At 57.5% G+C, this 20,118-nt stretch overlaps 6 protein-coding genes across 6 annotated transcripts; 3 read left to right on the forward strand and 3 right to left on the reverse strand.

The window, feature by feature from the left end:
• Positions 1-392: 392 nt before the first annotated feature.
• BKCO1_7000055 (methylenetetrahydrofolate reductase) lies at positions 393-2,360 on the reverse strand (the record flags this gene model as incomplete). Its single annotated transcript, XM_020278530.1, has 2 exons — positions 393-1,485; positions 1,537-2,360. 2 exons carry the CDS (start codon positions 2,358-2,360, stop codon positions 393-395), a joined length of 1,917 nt encoding a protein of 638 aa, XP_020126183.1.
• A 1,386-nt stretch (positions 2,361-3,746) lies between these two features.
• Positions 3,747-6,513, forward strand: BKCO1_7000056 (tri-functional histidine biosynthesis protein; the record flags this gene model as incomplete). The annotated part of the gene is made up of 3 exons (XM_020278531.1): positions 3,747-4,596; positions 4,653-6,245; positions 6,311-6,513. 3 exons carry the CDS (start codon positions 3,747-3,749, stop codon positions 6,511-6,513), a joined length of 2,646 nt encoding a protein of 881 aa, XP_020126182.1.
• Positions 6,514-9,424: 2,911 nt separating this feature from the next.
• BKCO1_7000057 (platelet-activating factor acetylhydrolase protein) lies at positions 9,425-11,838 on the reverse strand (the record flags this gene model as incomplete). The annotated part of the gene is made up of 2 exons (XM_020278532.1): positions 9,425-11,554; positions 11,614-11,838. The coding sequence occupies 2 exons, from the start codon at positions 11,836-11,838 to the stop codon at positions 9,425-9,427; spliced, it is 2,355 nt and encodes a 784-aa protein (XP_020126181.1).
• Positions 11,839-12,441: 603 nt separating this feature from the next.
• On the forward strand, positions 12,442-13,987 carry BKCO1_7000058 (cystathionine beta-lyase; the record flags this gene model as incomplete). Its single annotated transcript, XM_020278533.1, has 3 exons — positions 12,442-12,642; positions 12,722-13,768; positions 13,829-13,987. The coding sequence occupies 3 exons, from the start codon at positions 12,442-12,444 to the stop codon at positions 13,985-13,987; spliced, it is 1,407 nt and encodes a 468-aa protein (XP_020126176.1).
• Positions 13,988-15,100: 1,113 nt separating this feature from the next.
• On the reverse strand, positions 15,101-16,898 carry BKCO1_7000059 (homoserine o-acetyltransferase; the record flags this gene model as incomplete). Its single annotated transcript, XM_020278534.1, has 2 exons — positions 15,101-16,614; positions 16,862-16,898. The coding sequence occupies 2 exons, from the start codon at positions 16,896-16,898 to the stop codon at positions 15,101-15,103; spliced, it is 1,551 nt and encodes a 516-aa protein (XP_020126175.1).
• Positions 16,899-17,307: 409 nt separating this feature from the next.
• BKCO1_7000060 (signal peptide peptidase) lies at positions 17,308-19,214 on the forward strand (the record flags this gene model as incomplete). The annotated part of the gene is made up of 2 exons (XM_020278536.1): positions 17,308-18,206; positions 18,266-19,214. 2 exons carry the CDS (start codon positions 17,308-17,310, stop codon positions 19,212-19,214), a joined length of 1,848 nt encoding a protein of 615 aa, XP_020126142.1.
• Between the last annotated feature and the right edge of the window lie 904 nt (positions 19,215-20,118).

Raw genomic sequence — 20,118 nt, forward strand, 5'->3', positions numbered from 1 at the left:
TTTTTGGATTCCCCTCCCAAGATATGCAAAACACCTTTGTTGATGAATAGTTGGTGTTGTTATGGACTCTGTCTTTTTCCTCCTCCTTCATGCCCGTGGTTGTGTTGAAAAAATCCCCTCCCTGCTGTATGATGTTGAAGAACGCCTTGTCCATATAAGTGTTGAAAACACCCAATCCCTTTTTTGTGTCGTTGAAGAAAAAAGCTCTTGAGAGTCGTTAGGAGGAATGTTGAATGGTTTTTCCTCTTGAGAAAATTTTCCGACGCCGCATGTGAGAACTTTTCATCTTCTCCTTTGTTGAAAACACCAGAAACGCCGACGCTGGATGCACAGTATTCTTCTTCGGCTGCGAGGATGAAAAGCAGCCGATGAATGCAATTGAAGAAATTGCTTTAGTTGGCAGTTCCGTTCTGGACTGCTGATGTTGAGTTGCCGTTGACCACCGTGCCCGAGATCTTGCTGTCGCCATTGGTGTGGGCGGCACCGTTGGTCGTCGTGTGTCCGTTCGTCTCCGAGTCCGCCGCTACATGAGGTTCCTTGTCGAGATCCTTCACCTCGAGACCTTCAAAGAGAGCGAAAATGCCGTTGTCGATATGGAAGTCGTTGTGCACGATGTTGACAAGGTACCAGGTGTCCATGAGATCTTCAATCACGTAACGAGACGGGCTGACGGAGCTGTAGCACTTGGCCCAGTCTTCTCCAAGGCGGTAGAACTCATCCTTCCAGGCAAGGAAGGAGATCGTCTCAACGATGGTGGGCTGAACGATCTCTTTACCAGGGAAGACACCCCAGGTGACAGCATTGGGACCATCGCTTGGGGCATTGGTCTTGAGGTCCCCGGCCTTGTTGACGGCATAGTAGGTCATCTCCGGGTCGCGCTCAATCCGGGTGATCAGTTCCGCGATCAGTTCGGGAGAGACAAGAACCTCCAGGTAGGCCTTCTGGTACACGTATCCATTGCTGGGACCCCATCCATGCACAGGATGCGTGGATTTGGCGCTGTTGACAGCAGGCTGCGAGTTGATGGTAAGCAGCCCGCGCTTGTTCAGGTTGACGAGGTTGTCCCTGAGCACATCGGCTTCGGAGGTGATTGGCTGCTCACTCCACGGAAGACTGTCGAGCTTGCCTTCCATGTACCTGACAAAGAGGTTGGAAATGTCCCGTACGGTCTTGGGCATGCCCCAAAGCTTGATGTTCTGCTCGTTGGTGCCCTTCAGACCAATGCCGTAAGCATCCAGCTCGCCGAAGGCAGGCGACCTTGAATCACCCCAGCGTCCGTTGGGGAATTCGTCCCAATCCTGAGTACGAACAACGTAGGACCGGTTGCGGTTCCTCCAGAAGATGGGACGGACATTCTCCTCGCGACGGCCGGGAGTGAGCGACTGGCGCCAAGGCAGAGGCTTTTCGAGCGGGCTGTACATATCCGGAGTAAGGCCGAGCTCCTCCAGAACCATGCGCGTGGATTGGGCCAAGTTCATAGTGTAGCTGCAGAGCAACGTTAGACAAATCACAGCCAACGGAACAGGATCCACTCACAAGTGCAGGTGAATGATGCCAGCCTCCATCAGCCGGCGACACATGGTAGCGATCAGGTGCTTGCCGATCTCACGCACCTCGGCATCGTCATTCTTGACCGGCTCGAGGGCCTCCAGCCAATCCGGCGGAACGCGGCATTTTGTCCAAGTCGCACGCCTCATGAACGCGGCGTACGTGTTGATGGGCATGATCCCGGGGACGATGGGGACGCTGATGCCCTTGGCGCGCACTTTCTTGGCCCAGTCAAGGAAGATGTCGACGTCGTAGAACATCTGCGTCACGATGAACGTGCCACCAGCGTCGACCTTTTCCTTCAAGTGGTCCAGGAGAAGATCGGGGTCATCCTGATCCTCACAGCCCTCGGAATAACCAGCCACGCCGATGTCGAAGTGGTCGCCGTAGGTGTCCCTAATGTACTTGACCAAGTCCTTTGCGTAGCGGAAGCCGCCGGCGGTAGCCTCCCACTTCTCTTTCTCGCGCGGAGGGTCTCCCCTCAACGCCAGAATGTTCTTGCAGCCCGCGTTATATGCTTCGCGCAGCGCTTCGTCCAGCTTGGATTTTTCCATGTCGGTGCAGGTCAGGTGCATGCAGGTCTCCAGACCGTAGACAGACTGTGCGACCTTGACCATCTCGCAGGTCAAGGTGGAGTTGCGGCCGCCGGCGCCCCAGGTCACGTCGATGAAGGTCGGGCCCAGGCCGTGCATGCGGTCCATGCGGTCGTAGAGGTTCTGGACACCCTGCGCGGTCTTCGGCGGGAAGAACTCGAAGGAGAAGGAGGGCTTGCCATTCTTCTGGCCCTCATACAGCTTTTGGGAGATGTGCATGGTGGGCGAGGTCTACCGGAGGCAGAAGGGAGGGTCTGTCTTTGTCCGAGTGTCAGTCCACGCGACAATGCGGAAGCGCGCACAATGACTGTTATACGCGGGAGGCGACGCACGGAGAACGGGCACCTGTCGGACACAATTAATTCGCCGATTGCCGGAGTGATTTGGACCCTCCACCAGGCTAATTGCCTGCTAACCAATGTAGCGAACGCGAGCCCAACGATCTGCGAGCTCTCGCAGCATGTACCGCAAGATGGAAGAGGATGCAGTCGAGGAGATGGGGTGGACGGGCGGGATATCGAGGCGTGCAGCGGAGCAGCGGAGTGATTTGTGGAAGAGCAGGCGGCGGGGCTCGGCAAATTCACGATTCCCCGCGCTAGCGCCATGGTCATGAGCGACATCGGTAGCCTCCGGCGAGCCCCGAGTGCTATAAAGAACCGAACACTACGGACTACTCGCCGCAAACTTGTTCAGCGTGCCGTTGCGCCGTGACGTTCGGCGTCCGGGGGGCGCTTTTATCTTCATATGCTCCTGCCTACCGTACATGGGCATGCCATTTTTTTTCTTTGTCTACAGGCTTTTGATGGAGCGCTAGCAGGATCGGCGCATTTTGGGTAGGTATGTATGTACATCGAACACCACACGGCGGATGTGGAGTTTGTAGGGATTGTTGCAATAGACTATGACTCACGGTTTATTGAGCCACGCAGCCGTGTTTGAAGGCACCGGAATTTGTGCGGTTTTGGCTATAGCGGTCGTGGGAACGAACCTCTCAGGCAAGGTGTGACACGAACGATGAAAAAATCGGTGTCAGAGCAAGTCTGCGGTGGTTGACGGAGTGGTGCGGCAACGACTTTGGCGGGGCGAAGAGCGACTTCGGAGCGAATGAGCGGCTAAGGATCTGACGCCACGGCGGTTTGTGCTCCACCCCGGCTACGTACCTGCTGCTCACCCTACTACGGATCCGTACTCTACTAGCTACTCTACTAGGTATCTTGCTCTGCGACCGGCACCGCTGTTCTACGACGCTATCGTGCGACCGCGTCCGTCTTCCTGCTACCGTTCTGAGCTCTCAGACCATTCCTCTGGCGAGGATCCTGGGGGCATTGTGTCGTACGGGCAGCGTGCGGGCTCGGTTGTTGGTACTGCGCAGTGTGGGTACGCAGATCTGAATGACTGGGGGGTGAAGTGGCGGGGGCAGTCGCGGTGGCCGTTTTGGCCAGATGGCGCGGGACCCTCTTACCGGCAACCGTAGTGGCTCAGCCCCACCTGCTCTCATGACATCGGTGCTAACAAAAAAGTTGACTCAGATTCGCCAGTAGTACATCTACCACCGACACCCCCACCAAAGAAGGGCATCGCTCGCCTCCAGGACGTCGCGCCACCATGACGTTCCCCTTCCTGCCCTCAATTGACTTCCAGTCCTACGCCAGTCCCGCCCAGGGACTGGATGCCCAGGCTCTTTCGTATGTCGGCGCCGTCTTCACCACCGTGACGCCCGCCAACATCGACGATGCCTTTGTCTATCTGCGCGAGACCTTTGGCACCCTCGCCACCCACTTCGACGCCTCCGCCCTCGACGAGGTTTCCGACGTCGTCTCGCTGCTCGACGCCGGCGCTGCCAAGGTCTTCGTGAGCCTGCACCAGCTGCAGCAGCTTCGCGCCGTCCCCAACATCGACCTCGACCGCCTCGTCGTCATCGTGCTCGGCCAGTCCAAGCAGGAGCTCATCGACACGATTGGCGGCACCACCGTCGGCATATACGCGCAGAACGTGAAGGACGTCGAGCTGGAGCTGGCCTACCTGAAGGAGTACGGTACCGACAGGCCTGCCGTCTTCACCTCGTTCGCCCAGCCCAAGCTGGAGAATGCGCTCGAGGTTGCGAAGCTGTCCGGCACCCCCATCATCCCCGCTGCGCTTCTGACGGTCGATGTCAACGCTGAGGCCTCGCTGATCCCGGCCGGTAAGCTCCTGCTCGCCAATGCGACAAGTGACAGGGCCGACGGTCTCTTGACCACCCTCGTCACGGACGAGAGGGGTGTTGCGCTGGGTCTCGTATACAGCAGCGGGGAGAGCGTGCAGGAGAGTCTGCGCACCGGTCGCGGCGTCTATCAGAGCCGCAAGCGGGGTCTGTGGTACAAGGGTGAGACCAGCGGCGACATTCAGGAGCTTGTCAGAGTGTCGCTGGACTGCGACTCCGACTGCCTGAGCTACGTCGTCAGGCAGAAGGGAAGGGGTAAGCATCGCAGCCGCCACTGCCCCTCTTGCCGGCAATGCTAACCTTCACAACAGGCTTCTGCCACCTCGCGACTGCAACGTGCTTCGGTCACTACCACGGTCTTTCGAAGCTGCAGCAGACTCTTCAGGACCGCAAGGCCTCTGCTCCCGAGGGCTCGTACACTGCAAGGCTATTCAATGATCCCCAGATGTTGAAGGCGAAGATCATGGAAGAGGCGCAGGAGCTGGTCGAGGCCAAGACCAAGGAGGAGATCTCCTTTGAGGCGGCCGACCTGTTCTACTTTGCATTGACCAAGTGCGTTGCCGCTGGTGTCTCTTTGGAGGACGTTGAGAAGAACCTGGATGCAAAGAGTGTGAAGATCAAGAGGAGAACGGGTGACGCAAAGGGTCCGTTCGCCGAGAAGTTCGGTGTCACCAACGGCGCAGCCAAGGAGAACACCGAGGCGAAGGAGTCCGTCAAGGAAGCTGCGTCTGTGCCGAAGAGCGAGGACGATCCCGCCGGAACCAAGGATGGCAAGATTTTGATGCAGCGTATCATCACTGCGGACCACACCCCCGAGGAGGTTGAGAAGGTCCTGCAAAGGCCGTCGCAGCGCTCGGCAGAGAGGATTCTGGGTATCGTCAACCCCATCGTTCAGAATGTCCGCGAGCGAGGCGATGCCGCGGTTCTGGAGTACACTCACAAGTTTGAGAAGGCCACTTCTCTCACTACTCCCGTTCTCAAGGCACCCTTCCCCCGCAGCATGATGCAACTGCCCCCCGAGACCATTTCCGCCATTGACGTGTCATTCGAGAACATCCGCAAGTTCCACGCTGCCCAGGCCGAAGACAAGCCGCTTGAGGTTGAGACCATGCCCGGTGTCCAGTGCAGGCGTTTTGTCCGTCCCATCGAGCGTGTCGGCTTGTACGTCCCTGGCGGCACCGCCGTCTTGCCTTCCACCGCTCTGATGCTTGGTGTCCCCGCCATGGTCGCTGGCTGTAAGAAGATTGTCATCGCTTCCCCGCCGCGTGCAGACGGTTCCGTCACTCCTGAAATTGTCTACTGCGCTGCCAAGGTCGGTGCGGAGAGCATTGTCCTGGCTGGTGGTGCGCAGGCCGTCGCTGCCATGGCGTACGGCACCGAGAGCGTCACCAAGGTCGATAAGATCCTGGGTCCTGGCAACCAGTTCGTCACCGCCGCCAAGATGATCGTCTCGAACGACACCAGCGCCGGCGTCAGCATCGACATGCCGGCCGGTCCCAGCGAGGTCCTCGTGGTCGCCGACAAATCGGCCAACCCGGCCTTCGTCGCCTCGGACCTGCTTTCGCAGGCTGAGCACGGCGTCGACTCGCAAGTCATCCTCATCGCCGTTGACCTTGACGAGCAGGAGCTCCAGGCCATCGAGGACGAGCTTCACAAGCAGGCCATGGCTCTTCCTCGCGTCGACATCGTCAGGGGCGCCATCGAGCACTCGGTCACCCTAGTCGTCAAGGACATCGACGAGGCTATGGTTCTGAGCAATATGTACGCGCCTGAGCACTTGATCCTCCAGGTTGAGGATGTGGAAAAGGTCACGTCGATGGTTGAGAATGCCGGAAGTGTGTTTATGGGCCAGTGGACCCCGGAGAGTGTCGGTGATTACTCGGCTGGTGTCAACCACTCTCTGCGTAAGTCGTCCCTTCGTTGTTATGATTTTTCTTGTTTGCACAGTTCGACTAATCATGCCCCACAGCTACCTACGGCTACGCTAAGCAGTACTCTGGTGTCAACCTCGGCTCCTACGTCAAACACATCACGGCTTCCAACCTGACCGCCGAGGGTCTGAGGAACGTCGGCACTGCTGTCATGCAGCTGGCTAAGGTCGAGGAGCTCGAGGCTCACAGGAACGCTGTGGCCATAAGGCTGGCTCACATGAGTGGCGAGGCGACGGCTTAGAGGGGATGAGGGGTGGGATGAGAATAGATGTATATGTGTGTACGTGTGCATGTGTGATGCTTTCGCTTTTGAACGTTGAGCGTGTTGATGGATTGCGGCTGTCGATTAGAAACGTGCGGAAGGAAAAAAGAGAGAGAGGCGCTTGTATATAATGAGTTTCGTGTTTTCGGCGCGCGGACACGGTTTAGAATTGTTATGAAGCTGTTTGGGCTATGTAATCCGGTTTTCCGATACCCCAACGACCCGCGCAAGAATAACTTTCTCCCAGGGTCGATGAACTCCCTATCCCGAACAACCCCCCCATGCCCGTGATATTGGTCTATCCGCAATCAATCGCGTCTCCAAGTGTTTCGTAGGCGTCCGTAGAGGCTTTTGTGGAGGATAGATCGCGGCTGGGCGTGAAGAAGACAACGAAGACGACAACGGCAACGACGTGGCGCAAGAGACGTGCGGCTCGATCCCAGCTACAGTGACGGAAAAAAAAGAAGGAAAACAGGTCAGCAAGGGCTCGGTGAGGTCGAGGTCAAGAGTGGAATACACATAGCCTGTACTGGCCATACTCAAAGCTCGCAGGGAGGAGGGGGGCCGCTTATCTCCCGTTCGCGTCCCGTGGCCAGCCAACCAGCGTGTCATCCTTCGTGCCGGAGGAGCCTTGGCCGGTGCCTTGGCCGGTGGTGTTGGTGGTTTGAGGCATGGCTGGAGAATGGGTGTGTGTGTGTGAACAACTTCAGAGGAGGGGAGGAAGTATTCAAGAGCTGGCGATTATCACAAGACGTCTTCCTCGATACTGGCTGAACAAGGGGGGAGGCCGGGAGGGGTGATCTTTAATACCAAGACGACCGCGCAGTGGAGATCTACCAGGCTGTGGTGTGTCTCTCGACGATGAGACGGCGCATTCTGCTCGATTGTCGAAGTGTGAGCTTGTACGGTCTTGGGTTCTACGAGCTGCCGTGTCTTGGGTCTGATGGCGACGCCGATCCGAACACAGTCCGTCCAACCTCCCCCATCGCATGAAGTAAGCAGGGATGAAGGTGGGCAGTCAGTTGGTTTGTCTAGCGATGGTCCCCTTCGCAGAGCTAATTGGCGGGCTTGGAGATGAACGGTGATCAACGCGTCTGCAGCCTACTGCTGTATCTCAAGGGGAGCCAGATGTAGCCAAAGCTTGAAGGGACAGAATGGCCAGTTGATTGGGTGGCGGTGGTGAGTGGGTGCGTCCTCTGGAACGGTTCTGTCTATCTGGTCTTCCCCCTGCTTGCCGCTTGCCCCGGGAACCCGGTCGGCAAGGAGCCTGCTTGTCAGATTCCATCTCGGAGTGTGTTACCCTCATTTGTGCTACTTTTCTGGCCATGTCTGCAACTGGCTACGAGCGGAACAAGGCGTCGCCTCGATCCCTTTCCTATCCCCTGTGTCCTCCGGAGGTAGCGTTTGTTCTTCCAGTTGGATTGAACTCTAGGCTTTGTCGGCTAGGTCTAGCTTCGCTTGCTCATGTGATATCTTTCCATCCGAGAAAATGTACAGAAACGAGCGGGCTTCATGTAGGACTAGAAGCAGTCATTACAGTGAGCGAGACTGTACCTTTCAGGTACGGATCCCTGTTATCACGCTGGTACGGGCAACCTGGGTTAACCCATGTTGAACGCCACTGGATCACGCAGTTCTTTGGTGACGCCTCCAACCCAGGCCGGGTGTAATGGGCGGCGGTTGCCGTTTGAGCCCATCAGTCTGATGGTGGCGACGCAGAGTGCTGAAAACTCAGGAATACCACTCATCACCATGAGTGTAGCTGGAGACGGATCTCCGTGAAGTCTGCGCCACCGTTTCTCGCCCCGGGTACCACCAATTGCCGGGACCATGCAGCCGGATGCGCACGTTCTTATGCAGTGAACATGCCGTGGTCTTGTCGTTATAACCCGTCATAGCTTCGACGGATTTTGCCGCGAGCATCGATCTTCCCGGGATATAGAAACGTAAGAGGGAATCCAAGGAAGGGTAAGGATGCCGGTTGAGGTAGACAAGCCGCAACACCCAACCCCATTCGCGAATCCCCTACGATCAGTACAGTCAATGCAAGCAAGCCGTGTCACCTTCTCGGGCCGTGCCGTTGGATTTTCGGCCTCGGCGCGGCAAGCCGTCCGGATCTCCAAGTTTTCATTTGATATCCTCATTCAATTATTTTTTTTTCCAGCGCGCGCATCTATCCCGTTTCGGCTGAGACATTTGCCGCGCCTCACCCGCGCGCTTCCTCAGCCTCGGCGGCGCCGCCCGCTACATCGCCACCAAGCATCCCATGTACGAGATCGACCGATTACCCCTTTGAGCTTGGCCACACCAAACACAAATCATTATGCCAGCCGTAACGTCATAGCGACCATACAGCGAAACTCGCGAGCTGGTCGTGCCCGTATATGTAAGATGAGGGATTAGATGTTGAGCTCGCACCACATATGTTCCAAGGGTCAATGAGGATGGCCCAATAGTCAGTAAAGTCAGACGCGAAGGGTTGTTGATCCATCCAATCTAACCAGGATTGATCCAGACGTACGCAAAATACCTAAGACACCACCCAAACATCACCCCATGTGCCTTCACAAGCATCGTAGAACTTCAACAACAATAAGATCCAAGTTCGTTCATATCACTATATTGGCAGCCAAATATCTAGAGGTATCAGAAAATAGATACTGCAAGCACGAGATTCTCGACCTATATAGTTCAATGGCTGTATTTGAGCCAGACAAGTAGTGTTCAAGTACTTTATACTTGTTACGGGCTGCGCCGAGTATCTATCTACCTCGATATTATCTCAACGTTCTTTCGAGCCATCCATCGCATCGTAATCATCATCTTTTAAAAGTATATACAAGAAAACCCCCCAAACATCTCAACCCATCACCCAATTCCCCTTACTTCCTCACACCGCCCTCCCTATTTCCGCCCTTCTCTTCTTCCAATCTTCCAACACCTCCTCAGGACACTTCTCATGCATCCACACTTCACCCCACGCCCCCCTTTCCTCCTCACTCTCACCAACACCACCTCCCTCACCATCCTCCCTCATCCTTCCCCTCTGCCTTTTCACCTTCCTGACCAACTTCGGCAACAACCTACTCCTAAACTCATTCGGTACCCTTAGCCTACCCCCGATCCACTTCTCCTCCGGCCTCCTCACATCCGGCACCTCCTCCTGGACCGGCGCGTCCAGGACCATCACACCACCTTCCGCCGTCGTCCCCTTCGCGGCGCCAAGCACGCGCCGAATAAGGCCGTTCGTGTGCGCCGCCGGCAACACGCGCAGCAGGAACTCGAGACTGGTGTCGATGTTGAGGTCCATGGCGCGGCGGGGGTTGGCCGTTTGCTTGAGGAGCAGAGCGCACGTGCCCGGGTAGAGCAGCGAGAAGTCCGACTGCGAGACGTGCACCGTGCCGCGGAGGGTGAGGAGCCAGGCCGGACAAGGAAACGGGTCGGATAAGGCCGAAGTGGTGAGGGATGTCGCCGTGTCGAAGTTGCTGGGCCAATACATGAAGGCTTCCGAGTTGATGCCGAGGAGAGGGCAGGAGATGGCGTTGCCTTCGTTGGAGGGTGGGATGGTCAGCGCTGTGCTGCTGGTGTTTGAGCTGGACGATGTGGCGGTGCTCGAATCCGTGTGCTGCTGCTGCTGGTGCTCCCGCGGCCGGTCGTCTTTCTCTTCTTCCTCGACGTCTTCATCACTGCCGCTAGCACCGGCACCACACCGGCCCTTGCCATCATCACCGAGGGCAGGCAGCACCGCAGCGCCCCAGATGTCGTACATGATGCCTTGTCCAACCCAGTCGAACCTTTCCCTCTGCTGTTCCCTCAAAATCTCCACCATTGTCGCCGCACCGAACGAATGTCCCACCACCGTTGCGTCTTTCAAGTGGAACCTTCCCTTCCAGCTCGCCCAATCCACGCCCTCGAGACCACGGGAGCTGGCGCCGACATACCCCTTGGTGCGCAGGTTCGCCGCCGCGACACGGTCGCCGCCGCCACGGTGGATCTCGCGCAGCACGCCGTACGCCTCCTCTATCTCGGCGAGGCGGAGCGCGATCTGCGCCGCCCGCAATTCGCGGTCGACGCCCTTCTCCGCGTGCGGCGATGTGTCGATCGGGTTGCCCTTGGGGAAGATGTAGTCGATGCGGTCGTAGCCCTCGGCGCGTTCCTTGTGTGTGTGGTCGACAACGCACTTGCAGGCCTCCTGACGGAACGACATGACGCGGTCTATGGCGGGCCTGCCATCGTCCTCGTTGTCGTGCTTTCCCTGCTCCGCCCCCCCACACGAGCGTCTCCGCTGCTCTTCGAAGAGCGCGGTCGCCGTGGCGGGCGCCGTGGCCTTGATGCACGGTTCCTTGTGTGGGTGATTGACGTAGGTCCGCGGTCCGCTGCCGTCTCTATGCTCGAGGGCACACACGACGAAGCCGTAGCTGGCAAACTCGCCACACACGCTGGAGTAGGCGGTGCGGTTGCCACCCAGGCCGTGGCTGAAGACCAGCAGCGGGAACTTGGGCATTTTTCGCCGCTCCCACGCGTCCTCGTCCCATTCCTCATCCCAGCAACCCTCGTCGTCGTCATCTTCACCGGTTTCGTCGTTGTGGCCCAACATGGATACAGCTCGTGCATCCTCCACGACGAACGGCGGTGGCAGCGGGCCCTCCTCCTTCCCTTGCTGGCGCGAGCTTGTGTCGTTGGCGAATGGCGGCCAATGCGCGGCCAGAGGGGCGTTGCGCCAGGCGGGCAGCTTGGTGAACATGGTGGTGGCGCCAAACCAAGAGGTGGCAGTGCTCTCGCCCATGCCGGCGAAGCGGCCGTAGCCGCGGGCGACTTGGCGTCGAGGGCGCGGCAGCCACGTCGGTCGTGACCATTTCTTGCGGCCGTCCGGGGGGTTTCCCCGTGTGGAAGTCGGCGTGGTCGGGTAGTATAGGGTGAAGAGGACGGTCTCGAGGCGCAGGAGGTGCTGGCCTTTGCGCTTGATATGTGAGAAATTGGAGGGGCGCTTCGCCGGGATTTCCATGTCCATGGTGCCGACCTGGAAGTAAAGCTGGTCAGCGGTTGTTTGGAGAGCCGTGCCTGTTCTGATTTCCTTACGCTGTATGGTCCAGTGTACTTGGGCAGAGAGCTGTGCAGGAGGCCGAGCTTCTCGCGCAATGTGTTGGGTGGGCGGGCCTTGGGTTTCTTCGCATTGGGGACTTTGCCGCTGGAGGGGAGTGCAGCAGCGCCGGCGCCGCGGTGCTGGTGACGGTCGCCATGGTGTGGGCGGCCGGAGATGCGTCCGGGGATGGAAATTGTCGAACTTCTTCTTCTGGGTTTCATGTTCGCGCTTTCGTGGGGGATGTGGGCGGGCAGCGGGTGGACGAAGTGGTGCAGCAGAAGCAAGGAACTGCAGGCGGGCAGTTGCCCAATCGGGCTATGCGCGAAACAGCAAGAGTGGCAGGCAGGGGAGGATGCGCTGGCGGCGAAGAATAAAAAGCGTCGCACGGGAGCGGGAGGCGGCGGACATGGGCCATGACGGAAAAACGTGCGGGAGACTAGCGTGGGCTTGCTGGGTCGGGCGACGGGCGATGGGGGCGTCGAGGTTCAAGTGCGCTACTTACAGCAAGAGCGGGTTGTGTAGAGATCGCGTCACCTGCTACGGTTGACTGTAAGAGGGTCCGCGAATCGGCCACTGCCCTTGGCACGCGGCCGAATGGCGCAACCGCACCCTCCCCACATCTCCAATCTGCTGCATTCCCATTTTCTCCCACATCTTTTCCACTTCGCACCGCACACTTCTCCTCGCCACACCACCGCCCGACCAATTTCCATCAATTGAGGTCCCCCGCCGTCGGCCTCTTCCACCCTTCCCTCCGTCGGCGCCCGCCACCTTCGACTCGTCGCAAACCTTGTTCCCCAAGCATTCCCGCATTGCCGCACATCATGTCCGCCCCGAACGACGGCCCCAAGAAGACCGGCCCGCTGGGCAAGACCATGCAAACCGTCGACCTGGACGGCCACAATCTGCCACCTAGCCCGGCACCCAGCAGCCCGCACACTGGTCGGAAGTACGCTCTCGCGACCGAGTTGGTCTACACCGAGAGCAGCGACCAGTACAATGCTTCCAGCACCCCAATCTACCAGGTAAGACTGCCATCTTGCGTCGCCGTCCTTCTTTGGCGCTCCTCGTAGCTTCGGCTCGGTGCTTACCGACTTCCCGCAGACTGCGACGTTCAAGCAGGACTCCGGCAGCGGCGGCGGCGAGTATGACTACACGCGGTCCGGTAACCCCACGCGCACCCACCTCGAGCGACACCTCGCCAAGATCATGAACGCACGGCGGGCCCTTGTCGTGTCATCCGGCATGGGCGCCCTCGATGTCATCACGCGCCTCCTGCGACCCGGCGACGAGGTGGTGACCGGCGACGACTTGTACGGCGGCACCAACCGTCTCCTCAAGTACCTCTCGACGAACGGCGGCATCGTTGTGCACCACGTCGACACCACGGATCCGGCTGCCGTGCAAGCCGTCGTCAGCTCCAAGACGGCCATGGTTCTCCTCGAGACGCCGACGAACCCCCTCATCAAGATCGTCGACATCCCGACCATCGCGTCAGCAACGCACGCCGCCAACCCGGCCGCTGTCGTCGCCGTTGACAACACGATGCTGTCGCCAATGCTGCAGAACCCGCTCGAACTGGGCGCTGATATCGTCTACGAGTCAGGCACCAAGTATCTGTCGGGCCACCATGACCTCATGGCGGGCGTGCTGGCAATCAACGACGCCGCCCTGGGCGATAAGCTATTCTTCACCATCAACGCTTCGGGCTGCGGTCTGAGCCCCTTCGACTCATGGTTGCTGATGCGCGGCATCAAGACTCTGGGCGTGCGCATGGAGAAGCAGCAGGGCAACGCTCAGCGCATCGCCGAGTTCCTGCAGAACGAGGCCGGCTTCCGCGTGCGCTATCCCGGCCTGAAGAGCCACCCGCAATACGACCTGCACTGGAGCATGGCGCGCGGCGCCGGCGCCGTGCTCAGCTTCGAGACCGGCAACGTTGAGCTGAGCGAACGCATCGTCGAAAGCGCTCGCCTCTGGGCTATTTCCGTGTCGTTTGGCTGCGTCAACTCGCTCATTTCCATGCCTTGCCGCATGAGTCACGCCAGCATCGACGCCAAGACGCGCGCGGAGCGCAACATGCCTGAGGATATCATCAGATTGTGCGTAGGCATTGAGGACGCCGACGACCTTATTGATGACTTGAGGAGAGCCGTAAGTCATGACTTGGGACGATTTGTATGAAAGCTGCGGGAATACTGACAAGATATACAGCTCGTCCAAGCCGGCGCCGTCAAGGTTACCATGAACGGCATCTCCTCCCTTGCGTCGACCGACCCTGCCGTTTCGGGTACCGCTGAAGGTCAGCAGATCGCCGCTGATGGCTTCAAGGAGCCTGAGGCTGCGGGTACGGCCGCCACCGAAGAGCAGTAGATTTTTGGGCTTGTTACCGTGGAATGATGAATATGGTCTTATATGTGGCAGTCACCTTGTTGGTTCTTCGATGGCAATGTGAAGCCACAACGGTGTTTGGAGTTTGTCTTTCTTAATGAATACTGGACTGTATGGAGGCTGGCTGAAAATAAGCGAAACAAGTGGGAAGGGTAGAGGTGAGAATATATGGTGGCGGCTTACAAGGTGATACCAAAACACTAGATGTGAAGGCGACTTAGCCAAGTTTTCTCAGGGTAGCGAAAAACAAGCATTTCTCTTTAGCAGTAGCCCTCGTGACTGATATGTCTACGATGTTCCCTTATTCAGCCGGGGAACCGCCCGATCCACTATTCTATTTACTCCACGTCCTCGAACCTTTTCCGCCACTCCGCCAGCATTTCCACCGTAACATAACTTCCTCTATAATCGGTCTAAGGGTGCTACGATATCCCATCATCGCTAACAAAGGCGACGCGCAATACATATAGCATGGCGACGCGATAGACCTATACCTTGTCTTAGTCGCTCCCTAGTAAACTCTTCGGCACGAAGGTTCATTCTTCTCTTACCGGTTGTCGCGGGATTCGTGCAGTCACTATAAGTTTGCATTACCTTCATTCCCCACTGCCAAGTCACCGTTCGGGCCAATCATCGCCTTATGTAAATGACCATCACTTTTTATATCCGCGCCATAAAATTGGCTCTTTATCGTAGAAAGCTCAACCGGTGATGCCGCAAGGTCAGAGCACATTTAGGCCTAACTTCGCGTGTCCGTTACACCCTTACACTAAAACGAGTCTTCTTACTTTAGAGGTGTACTTCGTATCTTTCTACTAACATAAAGAAGTGCACACGGAAGGAAAACTCTATCTGGTCTAGACGACAGCCACCCGTCCCAAGCTTGCATAACCACCCACCTACCCACCCACCCATCCATCTCCGATCCCCTTCTGAACCTGCTGCTGACTCACAACCTACTCCTTATACTGGAAACGTGGGTACCATCACCATCACCGTGCCTTTTCCGCCCCAAGATGTAAGATTCCGTCAACACAAAACAGGCTCGAAAGGACAGAGGATCCGAACGGATCGGATATAAGAAGTCATTTCTGCTCACCAGGCCGTGATGTCGTCCACCTCCGCCTCCCCGAAGGTGCTGCTCTTAGTAACGCCGAGGCCGTCGCCGTTCTGGGAGGCGATGGCGTCCTTGGAGGGGCTGCGCTGCATGATGTCGCGTAGGTGCTCGTTCATGAAAGCCAGCAGGTGGCCGTTGACCTGCTCGAACTCGAGCAAGAAGGCATCGTGGCCCTCGGGCGAGTCGATCGTCTTGAGCAGGGCGTTCGGGATGGCGGCTGCGAGCTCCTCCTGCTCAGCAAAGGTGAAGAGACCGTCGGACTGGATGCCGAGGATGAGCGTGGGCTGGGCGATCTGCGAGAGCGCGGTGCGGACCGAGTCAGCCGAGAGGGAACCGGTGCTGGACTCGAGGTTGTCGGTGATGTTGTCCTCGACGCGGTTACGGGAGACGTCGTGCGTGTCAAGCTTGCGCGTGATGGCGATGTAGCAATTGGCGTCGAAGCGCTTGATGAACTTGTCGCCTTGGTAGCGCAGGTAGGATTGCGCGCTGAAGTAGGTAGGCGTGCGGTTTGCCTTGTTACGGATCGGGCCCGTGAGTTTGGTCGGAGCCGCGGGCGAGGCGGTGCGGCTGATTTCGACGTCGGTCGTGGCGGCGGCGGGGAGGGTGGCATTGGCGGCGGCGGCAGTCAGATCGACGGCGCTACTTGGGCGCGAACCGCGGGGGGAACGGGCGTTCTTGTGTCCTTCGTTGTGGATGGCCCAGTGCTCGTTTATCAGGGGGGACGGGTGTGGCTTGCGGTTGATATTCTGTGGGCGCGAGGGATCCGGCGTGTTGCGGCCGAAGCGGGATTCGAACGAGTCGCGGCTACGGTAGGTGAGCAGGGCGGACATGCGCGCTGCAGCCAGGCCGGTCGTCGGCGGGTCCTCAAATGCGTAGTAGCCGTCGTCGTACTTGGGGTCACTGTAGATGCTCTGCCGCTGCGCCTCGCCCCAGCTGATGCCCCACGCGCTGTAGCGCGCAGACGTCGCAATGGGAATTATGCAGCGCACGTAGTCCTTGCCGAAGTAGGCAAATTCCAGCACCAGCATGCCGCCCATGGAGCCACCAATGACGGCCGCGATCTGGCGCACTCCGAGGTCGTCCAGTATGAGCTTGAAGAGGTTGACATCGTCGCGGACCGTGGTGAGCGGGAACTCGGGGCCATACAGGCCCTGCTCCGAATCGCCGTCTTTGTTTGTGACCGGGCTAGCACTGCCGTAGGGGCTGCCCAGGCTGTTCAGGCACACGACGAAGAAGCGCGATATGTCGAAGGCCTTGCCCGGACCACCTAGCAGTGGGCCCCACCAATCGCCGACATCGGCACTGCCTGTCAGGGCATGGCAGATGACCATGGCATTGTCGGCGGCGGGGGAGAGGCTGCCGTAGGTTTTGTATGCGACGGGCACATTGCGGAGCTCGACGCCGGACTCGAGCGTGTACGACGGGACGATGGCGAAGTGCTGATCGGGAATGAGCTTGGAGAAGGGGTTCTCGGGCTGCTCAGTCACTCGTTCTGCGGAGCCAATGAGTCAGCAATGGCACCTGAGGTGAAGAGACGGGGCAGTCGGCGGAGTCATAGCGATGGGAGGCGCAATCGGGCGCTCGTTGCGCAGAACCCGGGCGCCTTCTGGGCGCAACCACGCGCCGGAGACGGTGCTCCGGACATGCAGAAGGCGCCTCGAAGCTGCGAGCACTCGTCTTGGCCCTCTGTCGCCATTGGTCCCCAACCGACGTGGTGCGACTGTTCCGGGGGAGCGTACGGTATTTGTGGGATCCATTGGAGGGTTGGGTAGTCATGGCGACTGGTAGCAGAGGATGGGAGTCTCGGAGGAGTACGGCGAGTAAGTCTGTGTGCGAACAAGTTCCATGCCGCGGATGAGTGGGAGAGAAGTGTGGAGCGTGGGGATGCGAAGGTTTTGGTGGATTTTGCGCGCGCGACCCGCCGAAAGTTCGGTGCGGGCGCTTTCCGCTGCCGCCGTCGGCTGCACCGCCACACCTTCCTAGAGCAGGACACGCTTCGCTTTCCAAACGACGCGCCTCTTCAAACACACTGCGTCATTCACCACAATCGAAACCATGGTGACCTCCAGCTGATTCACCACCATCCGCGACCGTAAAGCCCATCTGGCTTTTTCTTCCGCTCTGGCCACACACCAGCCATTCACTTTGCGCCGCAATCACCGACGCACCCACAACGACCGTCGCCATGGCCGACCCCGGCCCCATCTACGAGCTCTTGGGCAAGCTCGCCTACGCCTTCACTGAGGTGCAACCGCTGCTCCCGACGTATTCGCACCTCCTCGTCTCCGCCCTGTTCCCGATATATGCCGGTGCGCACTCGTCGCTCACCCGTCCCGGTTCCGCCGCCAAGCCGAAGAAAGCGCCAAAGAACGAGACAAAGGACGAGGGATACGAGTCTGAAGAGGATGAGGAGGATGACGTTCAGCAGATGGAGGGGCTGTCGACCCGCGATGCCATAATCTTCCCGATCATGGCCGGAGTGACGCTCACTGGCCTGTACTTCCTCATCAAGTGGATGCAGGACCCGCAGCTCTTGAACAAGATACTCAACGCCTATTTCTCGCTCTTTGGCGTGTTGAGCGTGAGCCGCTTCATCACCGACGGCATGGACCTGGTGCACAGCCTTGTCTTTCCACGTCGGTACGTGAATGGCGGGGTCCTGTACGACGTGCATTCGCGCGCACGCATCGCGAAGCCAGCGGGCTCTCCAGGGCTGGCTGAAAACCCCTTGAACACCTCTCCACTTCCTGGCCGCTTCTCTCAAATCCCCCTCCCGGCGGTTGTCAAGGCCTTCCTGTGGAACCTTCGCAATATACCCAGGCAGAAGTGGACGGCCAAATTCTTCCTGCGCAATGTCGCGTCGGTGCGCGGCCACCTAGGCCTCCACGGGGTGGTTGGCTTTATTTTTGCACTCACGGCTGTTGGCTACTTCAACTTTGTGGAAAAGCCGTGGTTTTTGACCAATCTCATGGGCTTCGCTTTCTCGTATGGGGCTCTGCAATTGATGAGCCCCACGACCTTCGCTACCGGGACCCTCCTGCTTTCCGCCCTGTTTTTCTACGACATCTACATGGTTTTCTTCACGTAAGTACCACAATCTCCCGGTCGATCAGGGTTGGTGCCATGCATGCTGACGCGATTAGGCCGATGATGGTAACGGTGGCAAAATCTCTGGATATCCCCATCAAGCTCGTTTTTCCCCGCCCCGACATCCCCTCGGCGGATCCAGCTAAGCCACCGACCAAGCAGCTTGCAATGCTGGGCCTCGGCGATGTAGTCCTCCCGGGGATCATGATCGGTCTCGCTCTCCGCTTTGACTTGTACCTGTACTATCTCCGCAAACAAACGAGGCGTGCAGACGAACAGGCGTCCAACCAGGCCACTGAAGCCAAGGGAACTGGAAAAAAGTCGGACGCGAGCTCTGCCGACCAACCCGTACAGATTGTGAAAGCGCCGTACGTTTCGGTCTCCAACAAATGGGGCGAATGGTTTTGGGCGCGTTCGGCGGCACATTCGTTCCCGAAGCCGTATTTCACAGCGACCATGATCGGCTACGTGGTGGGTATGCTGGCCACGCTAGTCGTGATGCAGGTTGCCAAACATGCCCAGCCTGCGCTCCTCTATCTAGTTCCAGGCGTGCTCATCGCGTGCTGGGGCACTGCTCTGGTGAGGGGTGAAGTCAAAGAAATGCAGGAGTTCAGCGAGGCGTTCGAGGAAGAGGAGGAGCAGCTCCGCAGCCAAAGCATCTTGTCCAAGGAACGCACCAAGCGCGCAGAGAAAAAGCTAGAGAGGGCTACCAAGAAGTATGTGGAGCTGGCTACGGACGAGAGTGGCGACGAGAAGCGACGCGTTAAAGTGGCCAAGAAGGGAAAGGGAGCAAGCTCGTCGCACGATCACGAGCACGATCACGATATCTTCTACTTTGCCATTAGTGCACCCTTCTCGTTTTCCCCGAAAAAGGCGGGTCCCGAGTCGGAGCGGGATGAGTGGTCGGAGACGGACTCGGCGAATAGCACGGTGAATTGGCGCTCAACAAGTGGGACGCAGCCATTCGACGGCGAGCCAGCGGAGAAGAGGAGGCGCACAAGCTAGACTGAAAGTCTATAGCGTCCTTGTCAGACTGGGGGGATTAATTGACCAGGCGAGGCGTTGAGCTGTGTACGGGTAGAGCATCCAGCTAATAAAAGGCGCAAAATTAGCAGCGATCGAGCGAGACTGGCAAGTGAGGAGCGTACAGCCTTGGCGACCACGCTAAAAGCCTTGGCGACCACCGGCGAGACGACCCGACCAGTTAGAATCATATGACATCCCTTACTCGCTTACTAGTGCGTGGTTTTCTAATGCATTATAAATATATTACGAATATATTACTTAGATTTAGTTAGAATTAACGTCTTTCTATCTATAATATATTAGAAATACGTTAGGAATGCATTAAGAATACGTTAAGAATATATTAGAAGTATACTATATTCTTAACGTATTCTTAATATATTCTTAACGTATTACGGGGGAGACTTTCGTAGACCCTTCTTTTCGAAAAGATCTTATAGTATTCTTAATATATTCCTAATATATTCTTAAGTAATTACCGTGGAAAGTTTAGTTTTAAAGAGCCTTAGCGATTTTACGTAATTAAATTTTTTAACGGTAAGACGGGCTATACGCTCGAGCCCGTATACGTAAGTTACGAGTAATCGCTAAGACTTTTAGTCTAGTTAATATAGCTATTATCTTTAAGTAAGCGTATATAGTAAAGCCGAGTAGTAATAATACGTAGCGAAGAAATATAGACTACTATAAGACGATTACGCCGGCCGAAATACGTATAAACTAGCTATAGAGCCGCTAAAGCTAGCGATTCGCTATTCTCTAGTTATAATATCTCGATACTCGTTTACCGCGCGATTTCCGACTACGGACGGCGGTTATAAGCTAGCGTACTACTAGCCTATACGCTACTATAAGTAATAGTATATAATCTAGTATAGACGGC

The sequence above is a fragment of the Diplodia corticola genome, assembly GCF_001883845.1.
Source record: "Diplodia corticola strain CBS 112549 chromosome Unknown scaffold70, whole genome shotgun sequence".
Lineage (NCBI taxonomy): Eukaryota > Fungi > Ascomycota > Dothideomycetes > Botryosphaeriales > Botryosphaeriaceae > Diplodia > Diplodia corticola.